Below are 26456 nucleotides of genomic sequence, written 5' to 3' on the forward strand. Positions count from 1 at the left end.
ACGGAAATGCGAACCCGCGACCCTCAGATTACGAGTCGCACGCCTTAACACGCTTGGCTATGCCGGGTCGGGCCTAATAAAACTGGAAGAATACCTCTTTTTTAGTTATATTCTGTTCTAAAGTACCTGAACCAACCTTTGTGAAGTTTGTAGGAAAAGAGGTAGTTATTTAAATCTCTGGATATAACCGTAATTACTAACAGTATAACAAACATTTGTACATAAGCTTTACTTGTATTGATACATTATTTTTTTAAAGTGAACTGTGTGTTGTATCTTTACTGTTGAAATTTATCGCCAATGAGGTTTGGAGACCTACTGTAAACAATCCGGCCCATGCGTAAAACCGTATTATTGTGGAATTTTGATGTTAATTTTGTTTTATATTTTTCAGAACACGGTTCTTAAATTTCAAAAGTAGTCAAAATTACGATTTGAGTATTAAGACATTTACCCATATATATACCGCTATCCATGTTCTACAAATAATTCATTTGTCCTTCCCTCTCTATATTTCGCCCTCCAGTGGCACAGCGGCATTTCTACTCACACCGCTAAAACCCGGGTTTCGATATCCGTGGTGGGGCAGAGCACAGATAGCTTATTGTGTAGCTTTCTTCTTAATTCTAAATAAACAAACAATCCTCTCTATATACCAAACAACTTAAAAAAATCACGCTTATCTTAATTTTTCTTTGCTTTTGCAAGCGCAATCAATTTATTATATCACGATCTTTGGATGTATAAAAATAGCATAATGTATATCTTCGTTTTAAATTATTTTGAGAAGATCTCAACTTTAATGTGATCTTTGTTCTGTCTGTAATAATTAGTTTGTATATATTAAATGTAATAATCGATTTATGAAGCGATGATTGTTTGTTTTTAATTTCGCACAAAGCTACTCGAGGGCTATCTATGCTAGCCGTCCCTAATTTAGTAGTGTAAGACTAGAGGGAAGGCAGCTAGTCATCACCACCCACCGCCAACTCTTGGGCTACTCTTTTATCAACGAATAGTGGGAACGCCCCCATGGCTGAGAGGGCGAGCATGTTTGGCGCGACGGGGATGCGAACCCGCGAGCTTCAGATAACGAGTCTCACGCCTTATGAAGCGAAAATCTTCACTTAATCAAGAAACATAAGATGATATGTATCATCTTAAATACCACTAAACTGTCTTACTCCCTTTATTTTTCATAGAATCAAAACAACAACTTACAAATGATAAATCAAGATTAATAGCTTTTTGAACTCCCTGTCGCTAACAAACACTTCATTGTTAACAAATGTTTATTCCGTAGACTTGATTTCATCTTGGTTAGCGCTCTGCTCTGTCATTATTGGCAATCTTGACTGGATAGCTGTCCTAACGAGTTCACTACACAATGTTTGTAGATTGAACTTTTTCGTGATATTTTACGGATCGTGTGTGAATTTCTCGGACACGTAACATATTTGACCTCGAAACAAAATTTATCCGTGGATTGAAAACGGATTTTGACTGTTTTCTAGATATTTTAATAGACAACATTTCTTGAGATGTTTAAATCACATAGGAAACTTCCAACTCGACAGTATACATGCTTTGAAAGTTTTGTCCAGTCATAAGCTAAACCCGCCTACTAAATAAAGCTCACACATTTTGTTTACTTAATTATCTTTAACTTCTTACACGATTTTTTGAAAATCAAAAGTCAATCGAAATGTATATCTTTATGCCAAAATTAGATTTGTTTTCATCCAAAAGGCGGCATTCCAACGTCACTTCTTTCATTAAACTATGTGTATTAAAGGATACATGGAAACTGCGCTCAGAAGTGGACAAAAACAAAATATATCATATACCACTACTACTATCCAAGTTTGTTTTGTTTGTTTTTTTGGAATTTCGCACAAAGCTACTCAAGGGCTATCTGTGCTAGCCGTCCCTAATTTAGCAGTGTAAGACTAGAGGGAAGGCAGCTAGTCATCACCACCCACCGCCAACTCTTGGGCTACTCTTTTACCAACGAAAAATTTGATTGACCGTCACATTATAACGCCCCCACGGCTGGGAGGGCGAGCATGTTTAGCGCGACGCGGGCGCGAATACTATCCAAGCCAATAATTTTTTTTTTTTATTGTACCATTAAGTTGTGACTACATAGAATTACTAATAAAAGAAAATATTATAGTTAATTAAACAGGATCTTTAGAACTTTTACAGATTTTTGTTCTAGTTTACTTTACTTTTGTTTATTACTTTTATAAATATTGTAACATCTCTCATGTTAATTTTGTTTCTAATCTTGATTTATTGCATATTTCAATCTTGAAAAAAATTATGAAGATAGAACATAAACACAAAACCATGCTTTTATAGCAGTGTTACTCTTGGTTATTTTTATTAGTAAGAACTTGGTTGCTAACTTACATTATCATAAAATAATTGAATTTCAACTAAATTTCGGAAACGAAATATATTGTTTACTGTTAAGTGGTGCTGAAAATACAATGAATTTCTTTAATTGTTCCAAAGTCAGCAACTAAAGGTTAAAGTTTACGGCATTTAAAGGTTTTCTTTTTTTTTAATTTCGCGCACAGCTACTCAAGAACTATCTGCGCCAGCCGTCCCTAATTTAGCAGTGTAAGACTAGAGGGAAAGTAGCTAGTCATCACCACCCACCGCCAACTCTTGGGCTACTCTTTTACCAACTAATAGTGGGATTGACCATTACATTATAACGCCCTTACGGCTAAAAGGGCGAGCATGTTTGGTACGACCGAGATTCGAACCCCGCAACCCTGGAATTACGAGTCGGGCCTAATGGTTTTTTACAAATATTTCGGTTCAACATTTTCAGAATTAAAAAAAAAAAACTCGTACTTTATGTTGGAAATCTATCGAAACAGTTTCTTCAACTTTGTTTCGGTTGCCTTTGTAGAACATCACGATTTATGAGAACATTGACACTTTCTGTACTAACTTTGTTCTTCTAGATATTGCTGCCCTTCGTGACTACAGCCAAGATCTCTTGAAATCAGTCCTAAAGTTTTGAATCATTGAGTAAGAAAGAAATGACTCATCCAAGGAGACATTAAACTCCTTTGTATTCTTTATAGGAGAAAAGAAAACTTCATGGTAGCCTTAAGGCAAATAATGTTTCTGATGTGCAGAGGGAAAAACCAGTCGGGCTGAGTTGATTATCTGCCCAAAAGAACAAACTCTGATAAACATTTACTTAATGGAAAACTGATGGCCTTGATGTGTGTACATTAGCAAGTACGTTTTGTTAAGAACAATGTATAAAAAAAATAACAAACTTTATTTTATAAAATGGTATTGAACAGCAAGAACATTTACCAAATTACTTGGCAACTATTTACATATTTCTTTTTTTTTTCGATTTTTGTCTTATGTCTCCATACCTTTGTTATCGTGAAAATACAACTTTAAAACCTGTAGGCTAGTTTTTTTATACAAATTCTTTTTTAAAGAACTTCATGTGTTAAAAAATATTTCGTAATGATACATAAACTCACTTTCTTAAATCTCTTATCATATCTTCTCAAGCACGACAGTGGAAACGAATTGGAATACTTAAGAAGGCAGCTGTTTAAACTGTATAAATGATAGAATTAAATCTTGTGATAAACAGAACTGTTGGTTTTCTTTTCAACTTATAAACTGATGAGAGTGAGAAGAAATTTGTGCACAAAGAGTAATGGAATTAAGAAACAGATATCACCAAAATTAGTTTGTAAAATGCTGGACACATAAAACGCCTGAGAAAGTTGCAATAAGAGCAAAGGTTCTAATAAAAACGTAAAGATGAACTGCGTGACACGTTATGTGTATATATATGAACTGCGTGACACGTTATGTGTATATATATGAACTGCGTGACACGTTATGTGTATATATAAATAAATTTGGTTTCTAGACAAAACTGGTTTGTATTAATTACAGTCTTTCCCTTCAATAGACAACATCAAACTAAAAAATTAAATAAAAGCGAATCACTGATTAAGGTATTACTTTTTATCTGCGTTCTTGGATTTTATAATTGTTTCTAATTGTTTGCAAATATACATAATTCCACACAGGAAGAGAAAGATGGCGAACTTTGTAGTTCCTTAACAGTACAAAAATTCAAGCAGATACAGCAGTGAAACAGTTTTATTATAACAAATTTACAAGATAATGCAATGTGCTGAACGACCACCACGTTACCATACTGATTATTTTACAATTATATTACAAAAAAGAACATCGTGTGACCAGAAACACCCAGGTGCAAGTTATTTCAACAAAAAACACGAACAAAGAAAAATAAAATATCACTGGTTGTTGAAGACCCGATGTTTTGATGATTTTCGTATTCTCCCTGTAACATACAAATTTTAGTAAAAAACCTGTTGGTTTATGTTGTAAAGGTACCTTTTTTTTAAAATAGCTAGCTCAAAAACAACTTTACTAAATACCTGAGTTGCCTTTTATTATCAAATTTGAGGAAATATGGTCACACACTCGAAACATTCCTGACCGTCTAAAAACACAGAAAACTTATGAACACTGGACCTTTGTACTGGTAAATGGTAATTAGAAATCAAATTACGAAGGTAACAATGACAACTGTTTATTCAATCCTTAGCTATTCACATATCTTTACTTTAAAACACCCCCATTTGTGTTACATCACAAAATACATTGAAATATTTTAATACTGTAATCGAGTTTAAACTCTCTTGTCACTTCAATTAGCGTAAAACACAATCACGTTTTAGATATAGCTATTGTATAGACTTTACTTTTATATTACTATTGGTTATCTACTTTGTTTTCCGATAAGACTTAGTTACAGTCATTAAATGTCATCTTAAACTATGAAGTGCATTAGTATTTTAAAATGTAATTCACTGACTGGTCACTTTAATCATCTTTCAGTAATCGTGACATTTGACTAAACTTGTACTTGTTCCCATGTTGTGTGAAAATGTACAATAATAACAAAAAGAAAGTTATATTACCGTGGAAATTACATTATCATGAAGACAATACATAGTTTGCAAAATGACTAATTATAATGTAAGCTCATGATAATGTTTCTTTTGTCATTTACTAAATTATAAATGTGAAACATTGACCTTTACGAAATATTTACTGACTGTTAACTAGTCATTCTTAATGCAAAGATGACTTTGGTATCCAGTGTACATACATTACGCCTACCTTTACAATTTCTGAAATTTGCTATGGATTACACGGTCAGATGCTGCAGTTAAAACCTAGTTTAAAGCTCCTATGTTTTCAAATTTTAGACACACAGTGATTCAGCAATACACCATCGAATTAAGTTTAAAAATAACTTCCTTTTGTTTTATACACTTAAAACCTTTACCACTGGCTATTTTACTGTGAATTTCTTTTAGAATGCAAATATAAACGTTTGATAGATCGCACCCATAAATTTACAAGGCAACGTTCATTACAACAGGTCGTTACACTGTCCATCAAAGTACTTTTATCATACGTGGCGCAAGTTTGACAAATTGACCATTGATTCTAGTGGATTATTTGCTGATACCTCTTATTTTACTATAGTACCCAGTGAAATGTCAACTCCACGGACAAAGAAGTCGCTCTTTTCTATCAATGAACCGAGTATTCACCAAAACATTTTTTAACATAACTCACACATGGACGTTTTGGTTTGAAACTTTGAACTGCGTAAAGGAATATATGGGTTAACAAATAACGCTGTACACTATAACTATACATAGAAAACGTATTTGTAGTAAGTTACATTTTCTACGAATAAATGTTGAGTTTTAAAATGTTATCCAACATATTCGTAACGACAAGTATGTTTTTCTTTTACATTCACAGGTAAAAGTAGCTAGAAATTTACACTGCTTCTCAATGGTGTTATCTTGTTAAAATGTAGTTGATGTTATCGCATAAAAAGGATCGCTCACACTTAGTAGCTACTGCTAATGCTTTTTAATAAATTAGCTGACAGACTTACAAGGCACTGTTTAGCCTCAGTATTGTAAAGTAACGATGATACCTAAGGTTATTAAATCCTCGAAAATGCAATTCATATGAGTTTTAAAGTACTGAACTTAGAAATTTCAACTATCGCTAAACTTACACCATAGTGATATCACCTCATATGTATGAAAACAAATATCGTTTTTTCAACTAGCCCATCCTAATGACTAGTCGACAGTGAGCAGATCTACTACCAACTGACCCCCGAAACGTTTGTTTACTAAAATACTATAATCAAAAAAACAAAATAATCATTAGATTCATTGATAGGAGTATTATTAACATTAATAGTATATATCCCCACTAGGTTCATTGTTATAAAATACAAATTAGCGAATACGAATTATTTTTATTTTCTTCTTTTAAACAATGGTTCATTGCTTGTACATGATTTTGTTGGATTTGGATTTCATACAATTTAAATGAATTCTGCATTATAAAAAAAACAGGTAAAACAACTGCAATGATCCATGAGAGTGAAATCTTTTTTGAAAAAAATAAAAACAGAAGAAAGGCCAGAGTAAAAATAATCAAATTTGGCTTTTTTTAATACGTATATCCAAATCAGCATTTTTAATTGCATGTTTGCATGTATTTATCTGTAACGAACTTGTTGCTTTTGGGTTTGTACGTTTAGTTTCAATGAACATAAATGTTTTCTCTCAAGTAAAAACTAGATTAAAAACAGACACTACACATGCGTACAGCTAATATATATTTGTTCGTAAAATAACTTATCTGGAAATTTTTCGTGCACTTTAACACTGAGAACACAGCACTCAAAAATCAACGTAAATGAGACTCGAGTGTTTGTAAACACTGATATTTGTTATTTTTAACCGAAATTAAAAGCAATCATTGCGATAACAGTTAAAAGACAAAAAAATCTACGGTTATCAAAGTCTATCGTTTGAATACATCTAAATAATTACTATATTTTTAGCTATATATATTACATTGTGTGGTAAATTTAAAAACATTCAGAATAAATTTACTAACCCAGAAAATCAAGATGTTTACTGATCAGGTGATATTCGTTAAAGTTTTATGTACATACGATATGGTAACCAACTTTATTAAATATGGTCCTTGACATGGTGTTCGGATAAACTTTACTCTCGCAACCATCATTGATTTCCATGCATTAAAGAACGTTCTTTGAGATATACTATAAAACTATAATGCGTGCGTAACTGAAATACGTAGTAACTTTGTATCGAGTATTAGGTCAATCTAAATAATAATGTAGTGCATACCGTTAAAACACTTTGACTTTTTACAACGCAAATGTATCGTATTAATCATTAGCAAATAATTCACTGTCGCAGTGTGAAGTTATGACTGTAATGTGTAGAGAGCATGATAACTATCTTTTTATGATATCATTATTTTGTCATGATTTGGTTTTTATGATATTATTTTGTTATTATTTTATTTTTATGATATTATTTTGTCATGATTTGGTTTTTATGATATTATTATTTTGTCGTGATTTTATTTTTATTATATATTATTTTGTCATGATTTTATTTTTATTATATTATTTTGTCATGATTTGCAAGTTTGATTTTGTTTAAATACGTCTACTTCTAATTAAAACTGCAGAAAGCATTTCAGGTCTTAGAGGTAACAAAATCTCAATAACATAACGGGTTATAAGCAAAATGGTCTAATAAATATATAAGTATAAATCATAACAGACTATTTAAAAAACGTTTTCTATTAATTGTTTAAAACATTCTGTAAATCAGTCTTCAGACAAAGCTTCGTTTTAAAACTTATAACGTATTTATCTGCACCAATAACTAAGAGGAAGAGCAGATTTTCATGGACTTCTTAGCAATATGGAAGTTAAGATTAAATAAATTTATAAATACACATATTAAGACTAATAAATTAATTATATATTTATATTCATGTCAGTCTCATTTAAAATGTATTTTAAAAACAAACATTTAACATTTTTCGAAGAGTTATTTCTTCCAAGAGTAACTAGATAAATCAGTTTTTAACTGTACGTGGGACATTTCAAAATTGGCCATCTTTTTATTTGAGGATCAATCTCATATAAAGCCAACTCTTTCCAAAAGTTATGCTTTCTAACTTCTGACGTCATCAGAGTTTTTAAATATTTTTCTAAAAGCCAGGACTATTAATGTTGATACTGAACGTCTCATCAGCGACGACCACGAGCGGATAATAAAAATGAAAATAACTTTTTCTCATTTCACTTGAACAACGTAGCTGTGGCAGTTCTGTCAATATGTTTTTATTCTTAAACAGAAAACAAGAAAACACCAACACCATGACAACTTAAACGCACCATCTACAGTACATCAGCACAGGCTGTCATGAGGAAACTTAGCATTACCGTTTCGTTTGACGCCACTTCCTTCATCAGCAGCATGTACGCTTACAGCATGTGAAATGGACACCACGGTCATGCCTTTAGTCCGTTCACTGTCCTCGATGTGTTCGAATCCAGGACTGTTTCTTGCTGAGCCAATAGAATTATAGGTATTTGTGCTACAAGGCGTTTGGTTAGCTAATTCCAAGTCGCCTTGTAATTCTGCGACAGAGATCTCTCGGTAATGAGCAGTTCCCATTGGCGTAGGTTGAAGAGAATAGACTAATACACCAGTAAGAAACAGGAAAAATGACAGCACGTATAACCAGTGAAACTAGACAAAAGGAATATATATATGTATTAATTTCTAATGCCAATTTAAACCTAAGTATATATAATTTTAAACTGATAATAAGTGCTTCAAAAGAAAAAGTACTTCGAAACTCCAGATTTGATGTTTCTTGATAAATTTTCAAAGTTACTAAATAACTTAAAATTATTATAACAGAATTGCAAGTATCTATTCTTAATGTTCGTTAAAGGAACAAAACGTCTAGTTCTTATAAATCAAATAATAAAAAACACAGCTTTTGTTCTCTGCTGAATGATACTAGCCAGAGTTATGTAAGAATTAAATAATATATACATTAAAAGGACACAAACACTTAAATACACTAATGTTGTTTAGAACATAAACGATTTACTTATTTTATGTAATTTTGATTAGAAAACAGACGAATGGTTGGTATTATAATGCAATCACAAAGACTTTGTTCAAACTTTAAAATAGTTGTTTCAAATTCTCAACACCAAAAGGAAGGTAGAATATAAACAGTAAATATAAAAAAATGTAACTTCAATTTTGACGTCACAGAGAACACCAATGCCTAACAATTAACAAACCATTTAGACTAAAGCAGTTTACAATGTTATCTCTAACACGTAATTGTCCAATGTATGACTACTCTTTGTCCTACAAATCAGTTACCTCATCATTGAACGCGAAAACCACTGTTGTTTGTTTGATTTTGAATTTCACACAAAGCTACACAAGGGCTATCTGCGTTGAAAAAAGTAAGTATACTACTTGACTACATTTTTCAATCTGAGATACAAGGAAATGTAACTTACACTTTTTGATTAGAAATCAAAAACATTTTATTTTCAGCATTTGTTCTGTATCTATATTTTCAATAATTTACGTTATAATTTCAATTTTCAGGTATATAAAGGTATATAACAGTTCATAAATTATATTCACATTTACGATAGTTTTCATGGGTTTTTAACCCAATTTTAGTAAAGAAGTTAATTCCATGTTACATTTGGGTCTAACGTAAAAATAATTACCTGGTCTAAGATATTTCCTGTCATAAAACTTCATTTATTATAAACTAGAATATTCAAAAAAATACCCGAACCTATTGATTTAGATATCTTTATGCTTGTCTAAAGCCGTAAGAAAATATGTTTTCTTCACGTTTTGTCACTTAAACAGAAAAGGACTGGCAACATTGCTCAAGGGATTTCTTATTGATCATAATTTATGTTCACAAAATCCACACAGGTACAAGAAATATTTACCAGGAGAAAGAATCGATACTCAACTAAATAAATTCAATAAAGAAAAGGTAGTAGAAGAAAAACTTATTGTTTTCCGCGGTGATCTATGATATATCAACAAATTCTTTATTCTTGGATGTCATGGATTCAATAACTTTGACGTATATAAATTGGATTGAATATTTTTCCTTGTGGTAATGAATTGATTTTCTACATTGAATCCAAATACAAAGTTAGATATTTGAAGATTTAAAGTACATTTCGTGAAAATTAGTTTTCTCATAAATTGATGTCAAACTCATTGAAGTGCTTATCACAAGAACTTGTTGTCAAAGGAATGATAAACAGTCACAGTCTTAAATCAATGTATAACATTGCTAATGTTACTTGATAGTATCGTGGAAGAATAACTTATTCTGATAAAGGATCCTTAATCTGATTATCAAGCCACACGAAAAACTAAGGTAAGGTAAAACTCGAGAAGGACTTTCTGCCTTTAAAAGAGAGGGGGACGGTGTATTAGTGATTTTCTTTCTGTTGGTGAAATTACTTTTGAAATATATTTCAAATTTTATTTTCTAAAAACGCAGATTAACTGAAAAAAACATTGATTGAAATATACTCTTTCCATAGAATGAATTTAAAAAGGGGAAAAATAATCAGAGAATAGTCAGTAAAGCAGGTATTTCACTTCGTACGAAATATCTTGAAATAATTCGTATTACATACTTTCAAAATTTTGAGGTTGCACAAAGCTTTGTAAGTACAATATTACTGTCTTTGACCTGATTATAAAATATATAATCCATCGAGAAACGTAACTCAAATCTAAGGCATTGTTTTCATAAATTTCTATTTTATGACATCATATTCCCTTTCATTCAAGAATTTCTGGAAATAACTTAAAACAAAAACAATTTAAAGGAGCTAAACAGAATTAATTGCAGTCAGCAAATTAACAATAAGAATAAATTTGTAGCAAAAATCAATTGTTTTATATTTGCATTTGGAAAGATAAATGCATCAGGGAATACGGAATTATTGACCAACGCAGACTGAAAATCAAGAGAAGTGTGAGACACCTTCTGGTATAATATCATATCTCCTCATAGAAGGAATACAACAAATCATTCTTTCTGCACGTGAGATCAAGTTTCATGTTTATAAATAACCTTTGTTGGAACAGGTTTCCAAAAAAACAATTTTTTCTTCTTTTTTTAAATCCAGAAAATAAATAAAAATGAATATAAAACAGGTCTTTAACATGTTAATAGTTCAAGTACAAAATTTATCTTATAGTAAAAATGGCAACAAGAACGGCAAAATATGAGTAATTCACGTTGTTGTTGTTGTTTTGAATTAAGCACAAAGCTACACAATGGGCTATCTGTGCTCTGCCCACCACAGGTTTCGATATCCGGTTTTTAGCGTTGTAAGTCCGCTGACATATACTGCTGAGCTACTGGGGTGTAATTCACGATAAATTACAAAAACATTTGAAAATTGTTTGGAATCTCGCGCAAAGCACGAGGGTTATCTAAATCAGCCTTCCTTAATTTAGCAGTGTAATATTAGAGGGAAGGCAGCTAGTCATCACCATCGAAAGCCAACTCTTCGGCTACTCTTTTACCAACGAACAGTGGGAGTGACCGTGACATATAATGCTCCCACAAGCACGTTTGGTGGAACGGGGATTCGAAACGGCAGCTATCAGATTGCCACTCAAGCGCCTTCGTCTTCTGGTCATGCCTGACATACTGGAAGTAGGACATATTTAAAAACTATTTTCATAGAAAATTGTTAGCAACACACCATGTAACTCATTTTAACTTCTAGTGTAGACGTACGTATTCCTGTATACTGATGTCTCACCTGATTATTAAAAATGTAGCTTCCTATGAGAAGGCTATAAAAATCAGCTGTTAGTATGGACAGATTGACAGCAGTGGCACTGGCGTTCTTCAACATTATCGGCAGGGCGACGTAGAGGAGAAATAGGCACATAGTATACCCCAACAGGAAGGAAACTGTAATAGAATTACAACATATGTAATATATTATTATTAGTTGTTTTTGGTTTATAATTAAGTGATATAATGGTCAGTTTTATAATCATTACTCCTGTATGATTGAAGTCAAGACAAATATAAATTTCATATACTCTGCAGGATATGTAGTTAGCTAAAAATTTCAGTAATTTTTTACATGCAACAGTGATTTTTTTTAACAATAGTTTAGCTCATGGTATTAACAGATTAGTAGGAATAGGCTATTATCTAAAAGAACGATTTTATAACAAGCAGTAATGTTTGGAATGTCTAGCATCCATAAACTCCTAAAGGCTATATCAGTGACGCACATTTTTACTAATAAAGCAGAGTGCAACGTTTTGACCTTCTAAGAAGGATGTTCTCTACTTTATTAATAAAGTAGTTTGATACCCATATCAGCCATCCTCAGATACATTTTTACTCGTCGTCACGAGTGACGTACATATAACTCAGTTATAACATTCATATATAGATTAAAAAAATCCCTTGTTCAACTTTGAAGTTAAATACATTTTCTTATAGTTAGAATGACGTACATACTTCCTAATCGGTCAGTTGTATAAAACAAGATCTGTTCAGAACAAAATAGAGTTACATTAACTAACACTGAAGGATTTTAAAAATATCATGTACGAAAGACGATATATATTCAAACATAGAAGAATAAAATGTGTGTTTGAACGTTGTCTACATAATGGTTATAATGCAATATTAGCATATTACGATCTATAACGCACTCCATTGTTCTGTTATATTCATTTTTAAGTGGGGACATTTCTTGTCTAGTTCTCTCACACAAGACAAGAGATGATCCGTTTCTGGAGGTTTAAATGCATTATAGAGCACAAATACAAATTGTCGTATAAGCTTTTGGCATACCAGTCATAAGGTATCCCAGTGTTATTTATTTGAAAACCGTAGGTTAATTTTTGTTTCGGATTATAAAGATTTATTATGAAACGTTAGTGATGGCCTGTTATGGCATAATGTTTGGATCAAAGAGGATGGCGGTAATTTATTGGATACAGACATGAAGTAACATTGTTGTGGTTTGGGGAAAATTCAGCCATAGAGAATTATGATGATTTGTTAAGGTGTCAGCATGAATCTTAAAAACGATTATTAATCCTTCGTGAATATTTGGTTTTAAATGATTTGGATTATTAAAATTACGACAAAAGATATTGCAGAGATTCACTTACAACGATACCGGTTTCTTACTGTAGTACAATCATTAAGTATAAAGATTCGGTGCTGGTTTTTAATCGGAATCCAGCAGGTTAAGAAAATGTCCTGAATACGTTACTGATGGAAAAAATAAATACATAAATGTTATTTCTCTTTATTATATTCTGGCATGTACAAATAGTAAGATGACGTAGTTGCAAATAAGCTTTGCAACATTTTTAAAATATTGATCAATTTTGTATAAATTATTGATGAATATTTTCTTAACGAAATATTTCTTATTTTCTCACATCTATTCAGTTTATTTAAATTTTATGAAGTGCAATGAAAGAGCGCCATCATCCAAATAATTTATAAGTTTCAGTCTAATGGAAGAAACGATAAGTATCTAAGTTTAAAAGCATCCAAACCCTTTTTTCTTCTGAAGGAGGAGTCGAACGAATAATAAAATATAGAAAAGCCTCAGGTAAACATCTACAAAGAAGGATGGTGAAATTCTAAGAATTTCAATACCAAATCGATCTAAAACATCGAAGTAGTGCAAAGTGTGTATGGAGTTCGAATAAGCAACAAAACTTTTCGAAGGCGGTTACAAGAAAGTGGTATTGATAGAAAAAGTTGTAGCTTGGAAGGTGGTTAACGTTTTACAGATTCAAAAACAGAAATGAAATTCAAAGAATGAGCGAGACAGTGTGCCATAATCTGAAGAAAATAGATTTATTTTTGGAAAACAGTATAGAGACGTGACAATGAGTACTGGAATCAAGGGTATGTATGTGAAACAGTATCACTGAAGCCAAACTTTAATGCTGTGGTAAAGTTCACGCACTGAAGGTATGAAAAAACATCGTAAGAATTACAAATATGAATGTGAAACTACTAAATACAACAACTTTGGGTCCGTTACACGATATTCGATAAACAGTAAGAACTGAGTTGATCTTGGCTTGGATTTTCATCATAATAACAACTCGAAAGCACAAAGTTTTGCTAAAAGAAGAAGAGGTATTAGGAGTAAAAATAAATATTTGGTGAAATAGAATAATTCAACAAAGAAAAGTCAATTATTTTGGCCAGCTTAAGACATAACTGTTAGATGGTAAGTCAAACATAATAGGAAATACTACGTGATGATATGAAAACACCAGCAGCAACACCCATATCTCATTAATTACTTTATATAGGGGAAGTTAGAAGAACACCTATTAAATACAATCTTGGCCCAGATGTTTGCATATGTTCTGTATTGATGCTAGTGTCTGCATTAGTGGAGTGGTTATTGTGGTGACAGAAAGATAAAGCATGATCAGACAAACATATAGAAGTTGTTATTCTGGTTTGCATGAGTCGTTTTAAGTATTTGTTTCTTAAAACACACACATCTGTTTTGTATAAAAAGTTTTGCTTTTAATATAATCATTTTTTAGAACAGATCAACGTTTTGATCAGACAATTTCTCTGTACTCGGTTTAGAGTCACAACTTGTCACGTACCAGAAGTTATAAGGCGTTAAATTGTTTGACTGTCCAGAAATGGTGTGAAATAAAGGGACATTGCTAGAACAGTAAGGTAACCAAAGTGTACTGTATTCAGAATCATAAAACGTATTAGGACTACAAAAACGTTATTTCGAAAATAAACTGCCAGATATGACCATGTTTTGATTAGATTCACACTTTAAAACTGAATGAAGTATTGCAAAATCTTACGACAGGAATAGCATAAACACATTCATTCCAGAGTATTCAGAATAACAATCAATAAGAGATGACCAAGCAAGGTTATTTTGCAAGAAGAACTTTCTGCAAACCAATATTAACCAGAATTCGCCATCATCACCATGTTACTTTGACAAGACGACATGCCAGCTTATAGTTAGGACACTTGTGACATGCCATCTTTTCATATGAATTCTGTTTGCGGCTTGTTAAACCTGATGATAGGATTCGTGTTTGTCGTTTACCGGGATAACAGATGAGACTAAGACTATATTTCCCAAAACGAACACACAGGAGATGGTGTTGTACATGTTCGGAGAGCTGTTCATTATGATGGACAAACTACCCCTTACATTCACCACAGAAAATTCAATGGCACCTCTTACAAACATCTCATTTAAACATCATTTCTGCTCTTGTATCTGAGTTTCAAGTTGGAATAAAATCACAGACGATTACATCCGTTACCTCATCGATAACATATCTTGTCACCTTGCAGAAGTTATTAGAGTACAAGAATGACCAACCAAGTATTAGGTTACAGATGCTATTTAAAATAATTCTATGTTAAATTTTGTAATTATATATATTTTGGTAAGGTTATATTGCGTTAGGTAAAATGGTGAAATACATATTTTTGTGCAGGTGCCTGATAAAATTGTTCATGATGACCCTAGAACACGTGTAATTATACAAATTTCATACGTATATGTTTAATATAACATGTATTTCTGAGTTTTACAACACAAAGTATATTTGTACGCTAACTTAATAATTACTATTTTATTAACAACAAAATTTGAAAACATTTAGGAAAAGATTGCATATGTTATGTTTGCGCAGATAGTCATGTTGCTTTGCGCTACAAAACTCCAATTAACCAATTATTTTTATGGTATTTTTTCAATGGAACTATTAAAAGTGAATAGTTCGTTCACTATTTACATACGACATTCAAATCAAAATTACACTTTTCTTTTTCAACATTTCTTAAAACCTTGATCGCTGAAACTTAAGACTTTTAACCAGTTTTCTAGTTTGTGAAGTATTAATTCTGTCAGCTTTGTGATGGCTTGCTGTAACATGTAGACTAACAATAATATATTTTACGCACGGAGTTCTGTTTTAGGAAATCATAGAAGATAATGATGGCTTATAGAAGAGCCCAGTAAAGATTGATTGTACTGTGGGGGCTCAGTCTGTAAGGTTCATGACGTGAAAATGCTTCGGCAGGTCCACAGGAATATAAAGTGAAATAAATTGCGAAAAACATACATCAAGATTCGGGTAGACAAGACTAAACATTGGAAAAGATATGAAATTAGTTGTCAAATTGTTCTGACTAACATTGAAACTAGAATGGAGAGATTTATAGCTTATAAACAGTCTCATTAGCCATATATCACATAAAATCCCCTCAGTAAGCTTCATGCAGACATAAATTTATGAATGTATAGTAAAGATAATTAAAAGTATGCAAAATTCTTTATTTAAAATCTTCTGAATTTATTTTTACAACGTGGTTTACACCTATCTACATGGTGTGTACTGTATCAAATACTGTATGAGACTATACATTCCTTCGTTAAAGTCCATACATTTTTACCGAGTTTGCCAGTCCGTGACGAATGCAAATACTGGTATGTTGACATATTATTATACGTTTTTATCCCTTGTTTTCACCAGGAAGTTCTATTAATTGTAGAGGATATGACAGTCCATTAGAGCATAAAATATTATGATAGTAACTGTTCAGGGATAATAGAGAGAACATTAGGATTTGTTTTAAGACGGTGACGAAATTTCGCGATGCTTCAGTAGGTTCATTACAGAACATTAAGATGTTTTTAGTTAATAAAGTATAGATAAAGAAACATTATATTTCGTGGCAATTCAGAAACAAGGAATTATTGAGGTTTGTTAAAATAATTACGTGAGGTTCAACCGCAGAGGGTTGAAAGATAAATTATACAAATATTGTCATTCTGGTTGAAGGAAAAATGTTTAGCTAATGTTTCAATTTCAATAAGTGTCAAGAGAAACCTACCTGTGGTAAAAATGTATCTCAATGGGGATATAAAATAAGTTAGTCTGGGGTACTGAATGTATATTAACGGAGGTTAAAAGAGGCCTATCTTGGGATACTGATTGAAAATTAATAGATATCATTTAAGACTTGACATGAGATACTGACTGTGCTTTAATGGTGATCAAGAGAGGCTTGACATAAGATAATAGTTGTACATTAATGGTATAAAGAGAAACCTATTATGGGATACTGACTATACATACATAAATGAAATTCGATAGAGACCTAACCTCAGGTAATGACTGTACATTAATGAGGGTCAAAAGAGACCTAAACCGGACTACTGACCACAAATTAATCAGGCCAAAAACACATAACATAAAGTAGTAATTGTACGCTATTGAGGTAAAGAGAAGCCTGACATGGAGTATTGACTGTACATAGATAGGGATCATAGAGAATCGTGAAAATAAATAAATGTGTATATAAAGATTTTACGTTTATTTTCAGCACAAAGCTACAAGAGCTGCCTCTTCTGTTCCTATTGTATATCGAACCTCACTACTTAGTGTTCTAAGCCCCCAAAATTATCACTGAGCCACCATGAAGCACGTTTAAAAAGAGTTATTGTGTTGCCTAAGGAACAGACATGGGACCTGTACATGACGACGCATAATGACCAGTTTCGGGAATGGTAAGAAAACACAAAGTTAACAAACTGTAAGAAGCTCGTATATAATGAACAATAACTTTCATAAAAAAAAAACAAGGAGGTAAAAGAGTCATGTAAAATAAAAAAAAAGTTTATCAACACATAAAACAAATCGAGGGAATATGATTTGAGACATAATATGAAATGAATGAGAAACCTGTCAACCTGCACGATGTAAGCATATCTCAACCATGAATGACTTACTGCAGTTTTGAGCAAATTCCGAACCTATCGGGACAGTTCATTCAATCACAGAAAAAGTAAAATATCTCTCTTAAAACAGATATATATTTCTCGATATCCAAATGGTAAATTTCTTATTCCAGCTCAAAGTTAAAAAGAACGCTACTTTTCGATAACTTAGAATTAGTGTCAGTGTAAAATATTTTCATAAATTTATAAATAATATTGTCATAAATCGACCTACCGATATAAAAAAAAAATCTATACTGAATAAATACACTTAGAATCTCTATAAGCATTAAGCAATCGCTGTACGATGAAAGTAAGTTTTAGGTTAACCAAAATGAAATTGTACGAAGGCTGTTCAAAAAATACGCGGACTGACGTCATAAAACAAAATGTACTTTATTTAGAAGTTACAGGTCTGGGACCCCTTCAAAGTACTCTCCTCCCCAACGCACACACTTATCCCAACGGTGTTTCCACTTGTTGAAACAGTCCTGGTACGCTTCTTTTGTAATGTCCTCCAGCTCCTTCGTCGCATTTGCCTTAATCTCGGGAATCGTCTCAAATCTTCTTCCTTTCAAGGGTCTTTTGAGTTTGGGGAACAAGAAAAAATCGCAAGGAGCAAGGTCAGGTGAGTAGGGGGGGTGGGGAAGAACAGTGATCGAGTGTTTGGCCAAAAACCCACGAGTACTGAGGCACACATTTCGCAGCAACGCGGTGCATCTTCAATTTTTCGGTCAAAATCTCGTAACAAGATCCAACTGATATCCCACACTCTTCAGCAAGCTTCTTGACAGTCAGACGTCGATTTGCTTGTACCAGGGTGTTGATTATGTCGACGTGTGGGTCGTCAGTTGACGTGGAAGGACGTCCAGGACGCTCATCATCTTCAATGGACTATCGACCATCCTTAAAACGTTCATGCCACTTGCAACATGCCGTACGCTTCATTGCTGTGTTAAGCATAGCAAAAATTTCAGTCGCAGATTTTCCAAGTTTAACACAAAATTTCACAGCAAGTCGTTGCTCCTTCAGGTCATTCATTCTGAAATCCGCCAAACGAAAAAATCGCACTTCACTTAAAACCGTGTAGCTAATACACAAATGAAGGTATCTGCAATCGGGAAATGGCGTCGTAATCAGCTGATCTGTTCAAACCTAGCGACACCAAGCGGATTCCCCTGGAACCAACTGGAGCCGCGCAATTCAAACAGTCCGCGTATTTTTTGAACAGTCCTCGTATGTTGCAAATGCAGCTATTTTAAGAGTGTTTGTATGTTTATTTGTTATTGAATTTCGCTACTTGAGGGCTGTTTGCGCTAACAGTCCCTAATTTTGAAGCCATAGATTAAAGGCCAGTTCGTGGACTATTTCTTAACTTTTAATAGTGGGATTGTCAGTTACCTGATAGTGCCCTTACTACTGAAAAGATAAGCATGTTTTTGGTGACGGGATTAGAACCCGCATTTCGCAGATTCCAATTCTAGTCTCCTGACCACCAGGACATGCCAAGTCATAATTGTTTGTCAATGAATATTGACTTGCACTTAGATCACAAACAACAGTTTGGAAGCCAAAATCACTCAGAAGTAATGAAGAGCTGTGGTAGTGATTTACAAATATAATGTGAAATGTGTGAAGAAACTGATTATACATCACGGTGACTGCAATGTAACAAGGACCGAACGAACAAATCGGTCACTAAAAGTGATTTACAAATATAATGTGAAATGTGTGAAGAAACTGATTATACATCACGGTGACTGCAATGTAACAAGGACCGAACGAACAAATCGGTCACTAAAAGTGATTTACAAATATAATGTGAAATGTGTGAAGAAACTGATTATACATCACGGTGACTGCAATGTAACAAGGACCGAACGAACAAATCGGTCACTAAAAGTGATTTACAAACAGACTGAAACTATAACTAAATAAATTAAGAGACAGAGGTGGTGTAACAAATAACATATCATACAACTTATGACGACAATTAATAATACCACAGTTAGAATGTTCAGTAGTAAAAGATAGTGAACATTTGTTTTTCACGTGTTAATTCTGAATTAACAAATGTTTAAAGGTGACTAAACGTTGGTCTACGGATTTTTTAAACTAAAATTAACTTTAAACCTTTGCATGATTTGTATATTGATGTGTAATATAATTTATTGATACTTGTTTTCACTGTCATACCTTTTACAGTGATAAAAGTAATATCTACAGTATTGTTTGTTTATTTTGTTCTTGAAATTTGCGCAAAGCTGCACGAGGACTATCTGCGCTAGCAGTCCCTAATTTAGCAGTATAAGAAAAAAGGGAAGACAGCTAGTTATCACCACCAATCGCTAACTCTTTGGCTACTCTTTTACCCACGAATGGTGGGATTGATTGTCACATTATAACGCCCCTACGGCTGAAAGGGTGAGCATGTTTGGTGTGAAGGGATTCGAACTCGCGACCCTCAGATTACGAGTCGAACGCTTTAACCCACCTGGCCATGCCGAATCTCTACAGTATTGAATATGTTCTTGAAGCTTCGTTTGCTGATGTATTTCACGTGTGGATTATACGTGGCTATCTATTTTTTTTCTGAGAACCACGCCTTCATTTGCGTAGTTAACTAGAAGTTTAACCAAAAAGTTGTGTTTAATTCACTGGAAGACATGATGAAAATTATGAGTTGCATTTGTTATCATGAGCCAAATATAAGTATCATCGACTGCACGATATGACAACTAGCAGCTGAAGAAAAACTGTAGTATCATCTATGCCAAAAGGGCCACAGTCATGCACGTGATCATATTCACGAGATCATTTGCGTTTAGTCGTTGCCTGGGAGACAATTACTTCAAGCATTTTCAAGATGCTTAAATTAAACCTGCTTTTTTATCACCCAAGTGAAGAATGAAAATATATATAATTTACATAGATAGTAAGTCACCAACTTGGCCAAAGACAAATCACAAACCACGAGCTTTGAATAACTCATTTGCATAGATAGTAGATAGTAACTCAGGTGCCTCGTTACTGATCAGAGGTTTCGTTACCTCGAATCAAGTTTAAACGATTTATTTAAGTTTATTGATTATATATTTTATTGCTTAGGAATTTCAATTATATCTTCAATAATTTCAAGTACAATAATTATGTGGTAAATATAGAAAAGAGTAATGCTATTTTCTTTGTAATAGAAATGTTATGTATGATGTAAGAGAAAGTCTACAAAACAAATATCACAGTTTGTTCATTGTTTCTTACCTTCTCTCCACTCTTCCCAGTTTATCACAGCTAATTCCGCTCTTTCTAAAATAGCTCTGTATTAATAAATAAATAAGATATAAAATTAATCGATATGCTCAAGCCCTCTTCAAAGATTTCCATACCAGCTAGAAATGTCAGTTACTAGCGGTTTAAACGTTACGAAATTTGTTACATACGATGAAACTTTAAGAAGGCTGCGTAAAAATTATAAACAAACAAAATTGAAGTTATATTTTATAAAACATTATTTTTAGTATTGTTTGTCGTAATTTTAACATTTTTGAAATATCTTGTAAGAAATAAACATCAGGTTATAATTAACCAACGCTACTTATTGGTTGTTCTTAAAATAAAAGAACTGCATTCATATTACATAGAAAAGTTGTTCTTGCCGTGTTTTTGTTATACCAGATGTGCTCGCAACCTGAAGATTGTATCGTGGCAAAAACAAAACAATAGCGTCTAACGTTTCGTACGTGTCACTTCCTTAAATTGGATAATGTGAAAACTGGGTGAGCTAAGACTGATCCTAAGCAAGAAACTGCGATAGCGTTTTTCACCTCAACTCATAATATTCACGCAATTGTTGAAAATGGGTTTTATAAAACACGCTTACAAGTAATCTTCGTTTCATCGCGGTTTTCATTTCTCAAAGAGCTGTCAAAGATATTTTGATTGCAGGAAAACAGGCATTTTTACACTGACGCAAATATTAATGACATTTATCAAAGGCGTTTTTTCTTGACATCTGTTTCAATTTAAATCACACTAAATTATAAAAAATAAAAGCACTGTTATTACAAGACTATTATTGTATGAATATGGTAAAGCAATAATAGTGGTATTTATTTTACGTACCCTCTAAGGTGCAATATTAAGTTTCCAGTTAATACAACTTGCTTGTGTAATAGAAAAAAAGTCATAATAAAAATCAAATTTACAAATGTTGAAATAAAACGTAAATAACAAAACAATATTTAATTTATTGAAACAGGATTTGGATTGAAATGTTGTTAAATGTTACAACCATACTTACAACTGTATTCCATTTAGAACACTACCAAAAAGTCCTAACATCCCAAGGAATTCTACCCTGTTATAAGTCTTGATGATGAATTCTTCTGCAACATTAGACACTCCATAGAGGGCAGCACCAGTAAGACATAGCATGTCTCCCAAAAATCTGTTATTAGCTGAAAGTTGAAAATAACAGAAATACACTATATAATGTTTTCCAAGTATAACGAAATTAAAGAATCTAGCAAAACTATTAATGTGAGTTAACCCACTCTTAAGCAATATAGCTGTTTAACTCGAGGCGTCACAGTTATGTAAGTGCTTCTTTCCTCAGTAATGATTCATGTATTCATTTAATATAATATTATATTTAGGGACAAGAAGGGACCTATTGGTTCACCTCGGCTGTACTATCCTCTAAACTAAACCAAACCAAATATATTAAATAAATTTAAAAAAAATCAAAACCTTATCATTCATACACTTACCAAGTTTTTTTTAATCTCGCTTAAATTTGCTACCTCTACAACATCGGAAGACAACCCATTGTAGTGACCAACCACCCTTTTTTAAAAGATAAACTGTCTTTGCCGAATATGACTCCTGTCTTGCCAAAATATATATTTTGTTCCCTAGTCTTACTATTCTTGCTGTTAAGTATGAAAAGAATGATGCATCAACTCCACCAATTTCATTTACAATATTCAACATATTAATCAGATCCCCTTTAACTATTATCTTTTTTTTTAAGAAAACAGTATGAGAGATATTACCCTCCATCTTACGCACCTTTCTAGTAACTATTCTCTAAACCCTTTCGAACAAATTAATGTCCTTCCTGTGGTAAAGAGCTCAAGACTGAATACAATATTCCAAATGTGACCTAACCAGTGGTCTATGCAATGAAAGTATAATATTTTTAGATTTGTATTCAATATTGTAGTAGGTACAAACTAAAATCCTATTTGTCATACCATTAGCAACACCACATTTCTTGAACGGATTGTTACATCAACACCCCTTGCTTTCATGACACTGTTAAGGTTATTCACTTTCATATTATAAATATAATTTAAATTATGGCTATTCACAAGTATTATTTTGCGTTTGTTATAATCAACACCCACCTCACTAAATGATCTAAATCCTTTTGTAAAGCAGTAGCATCCTATTCACAGCTGTAGAAACAACACCCAATACCTTAATATCATCAGTAGTTCTTCTATCCAATTTGCTAACTTATCCCCATTCCTATAATAATATTTTTTTACAAGTCCTTTATGTATTACTTTATTTATTGCTTTCTGAAAACCCAAATACACCACATTTACACCTTCACGACCTTCTTCATAAGCAGTAAACTTTTCATAAAATATCAAAAGATTTGTAAGGCTAGATTTTTCCTTAGTAAAATGATGTTGACAATCCAAAAAAATTAAAACTTTGTTGAATGACTTTCCAAAGAATATTTTACGAAATATTCCAAACCTTTTCCCAAAACTAATGTAAAATTAATAGGTCTTTTATTGCTGGGACAATTTTTATTACTTCCCTTCAAAAGAGAAATATTTTAGGTAACCTCCAATCCTTTAACACCTGCTTACTATATAAGAAGTTAAAAAATATAGTAACAAGTGAGTCATATACCCAATCCTCCTTCAAAACCTTTGATAAAATATTATCTGGCCCGGAGGACTTATCCTTATTTAACATTTCCATTCTTAACAGGATCAGAATTAATGAAATCATCTCGTTCGGTTTTGTTTCCATTGAACAATTTTTCAAGATGAATAATACTGTTAAAGTCTTCATTAGTAAAAACTGAAGAAAAATCAGAATTTAATAACCCAGTAACTTTATAATAATTATATACAAACCTCCCTTTGTCATTCTTCAAGGGTCCTACCCCATCGTAACCTTTTGTTTACCATTAATGTATTTAAAGAAATCTCCTTATACCCTTTTTACTTGCAGCTACCGTTTTATTTCTATAAGGTGTATAATCTGTATATTTTTGAACAAATGAAACTGCTGAATACTTAATATATAGTTCATTATTATATTACAACATAAGTGAAGTGATCAGTGAGATGGTAAAAGTGAGCAAACAGAACATTTAAACCAATATGATGCCGTTGTACTTTGTATATGATAGTTTTCATTGATTAATATTTCTGTTATTACGAGCTGTTTTATATGCGATAAATCGATAAAGACAACTTTTCCTTGAACCATTTTTGGTAAAGTTTGATCAATATTAACAATTAGTTTAACATCTTTTGTTTTAAAACACTTTAGGTACAAGTTTGCTAAAAGCTGTTTTGTTTAGGACAGCTTTAATTAAAGAAAAGTTGTTAACGTTTTATTATATTCAACTTAAATAACAACCTGTTAAAACATTTTATTCCAGCCTATTGTAAATAAAGCTTTATCAATGTCTTAACTTACATGTAGTCAACTTCAGATAAAGTTTTTTTTGACTTTTTGTTTAAATGAAGTTTATTAAATTATTTATTCTGTCTCACTTTAATTAACACTCGTGTGACAACACTTGTTTTGGTCCATTTCAAATAAAGTTTGTTGTGCGTATCCCCTCACTATCCCCCACAGTCAATAAACTTTTATTTGGGCCCACATTACATAAATCCAAATCGTTTTTCAAAATCGTTCTTTTGGTTTTTATTATCTATGTGTGTGTGTGTGTACAAGCTTCGATCAACGTCTCTTGTTTTCGATCATATCGGATAATGTTTAGTCAATACTTAAGTTTTTAAATTAGCAAAATATTACTAACAAGTGCAGGAATTTTTTAGAATCAGGCAAAACCAGAGTGTAGCTGAAACAACTGGCGGGGAAAGACATTTTGCATAACCACTCTATTACCAGGTACTGTTTTAGGAAGTATCACCTAAACTTAGAAATCCATATTCTACTTCCTGAATAAGTGAATGCATGATACTGGTATGGTACATGTCTTCTATGGTACGGTTACAGTCAATGTAACATTAGCTTTTCCAGATATCACTTTCTGTCACGAATCATGTAACAACTGAGTGGGCATTTGTTTACCTGGTGATAAGAAACGAAACTACTTTTACGAAATACGATGGTGTTCAAGAACGTTCAACTAAACATTGTCTAAACGCAATTTATACTTTACTTACATTTAAACTAAACCTAAATTGGAAGTCCCATTACGAAGTGGACCTAAAAATGATTGAATTTTTAGATGCTACTGGCTAGACGAGCGTACCTTCAACTACAGCTTTGGAAGAGTCCTCCAGAAGCACAGAGTGCGGATTTACAGTGCTAGAAACCAGGTTTCGATACCGTGGTAGGCAGAGCACTGAAAGCCCTTAATGTGTAACTTTGTATTTAATAGCAAACAACAACAGCTTTGGTACAATTTTAATTTATAGCAAAGTTACTGAAAACATTTTTAATGTTGAACTGTTGACCTGATGGAAAGCAATTGGACAGAAGCACGCACGGCTGGAAGAGTAAAAACGTTCGGGATCGAGTTTCGATCTTTGGACCTACAGATTACGAGAAGAGATCAATAACCACCACGCCCTGATAAACCAGTAACAATTACTACAGCATAATTTTGACAAGAAAATTTCTGAAAAATATATTTTCATTTCAATCGTTTTAAGCTTTGCATTGTAGAATGAAATATTAATAAGTTTTATTTTCACTTCATTAAAAATATCGTAATTCACGCAAAAGTTTAAAATTAAACAAGAACCATGTAAAATGTAACTATTATCACCATGAATCACCATGTGTTAAAGAGTTTCTTAACTTTTTGAAAATTTATTGAAATTGCGATCTTGAACTATACTTACAATGGTCATATTTTCACAGAAACAAGATGTTTGCGATTTCCTTTCAATAATTGCTTTTAATCAATGAGTAATACATATTCACAATTGTACATTGAACTACTAAAGAGGAGAACCCATGCACCAAAATAGGAGAGAGAGTAATTCATGAAATCCTTAACGTTTCCTCACAAGGTCGTATTTTATAAGAACGATCTTCGACGACAGAAAAGAGTGATGTGTAGCAGCGGTTGATAACCATCGTTTCACGGGCGAAATATTTAAAATATCTCTCTTTATACATGCACATCTATGAGGGTTAAGGTGGGTGATTGTGTATCGTAAAATTCCTGATCATTCAATTGCAAAATGGCATATAAGTAGTTTTCAACTGGAAAACTATGTCAGTTTTTCGAACAAGGAAATTTGCAGACGGTGTGTCCAGGAAAACAAAACACCTAAGAAAGGTACTGCACTTAACCAAATAAACTGAGCAAATGTCTTTACCTTGTAAA

At 32.5% G+C, this 26456-nt stretch overlaps 1 protein-coding gene across 1 annotated transcript in view; it reads right to left on the reverse strand.

Annotated features, from left to right (window-relative positions):
- Window positions 1–4210: 4210 nt before the first annotated feature.
- The window catches only part of LOC143250651 (solute carrier family 35 member F2-like), a 223855-nt gene continuing 201609 nt past the window's right edge, over window positions 4211–26456 (reverse strand). Inside the window, exons 5-8 of the mRNA XM_076501514.1 lie at window positions 22137–22293; window positions 21098–21153; window positions 11819–11973; window positions 4211–8717 (exon numbers count right to left, since the gene is read on the reverse strand). Coding sequence (XP_076357629.1) covers window positions 8373–8717; window positions 11819–11973; window positions 21098–21153; window positions 22137–22293 — 713 coding nt within the window. The 3' untranslated portion in view covers window positions 4211–8372. The remainder of the gene's footprint in view (window positions 8718–11818; window positions 11974–21097; window positions 21154–22136; window positions 22294–26456) is intronic.

Source organism: Tachypleus tridentatus, chromosome 5 (genome assembly GCF_004210375.1).
Source record: "Tachypleus tridentatus isolate NWPU-2018 chromosome 5, ASM421037v1, whole genome shotgun sequence".
NCBI lineage: Eukaryota > Metazoa > Arthropoda > Merostomata > Xiphosura > Limulidae > Tachypleus > Tachypleus tridentatus.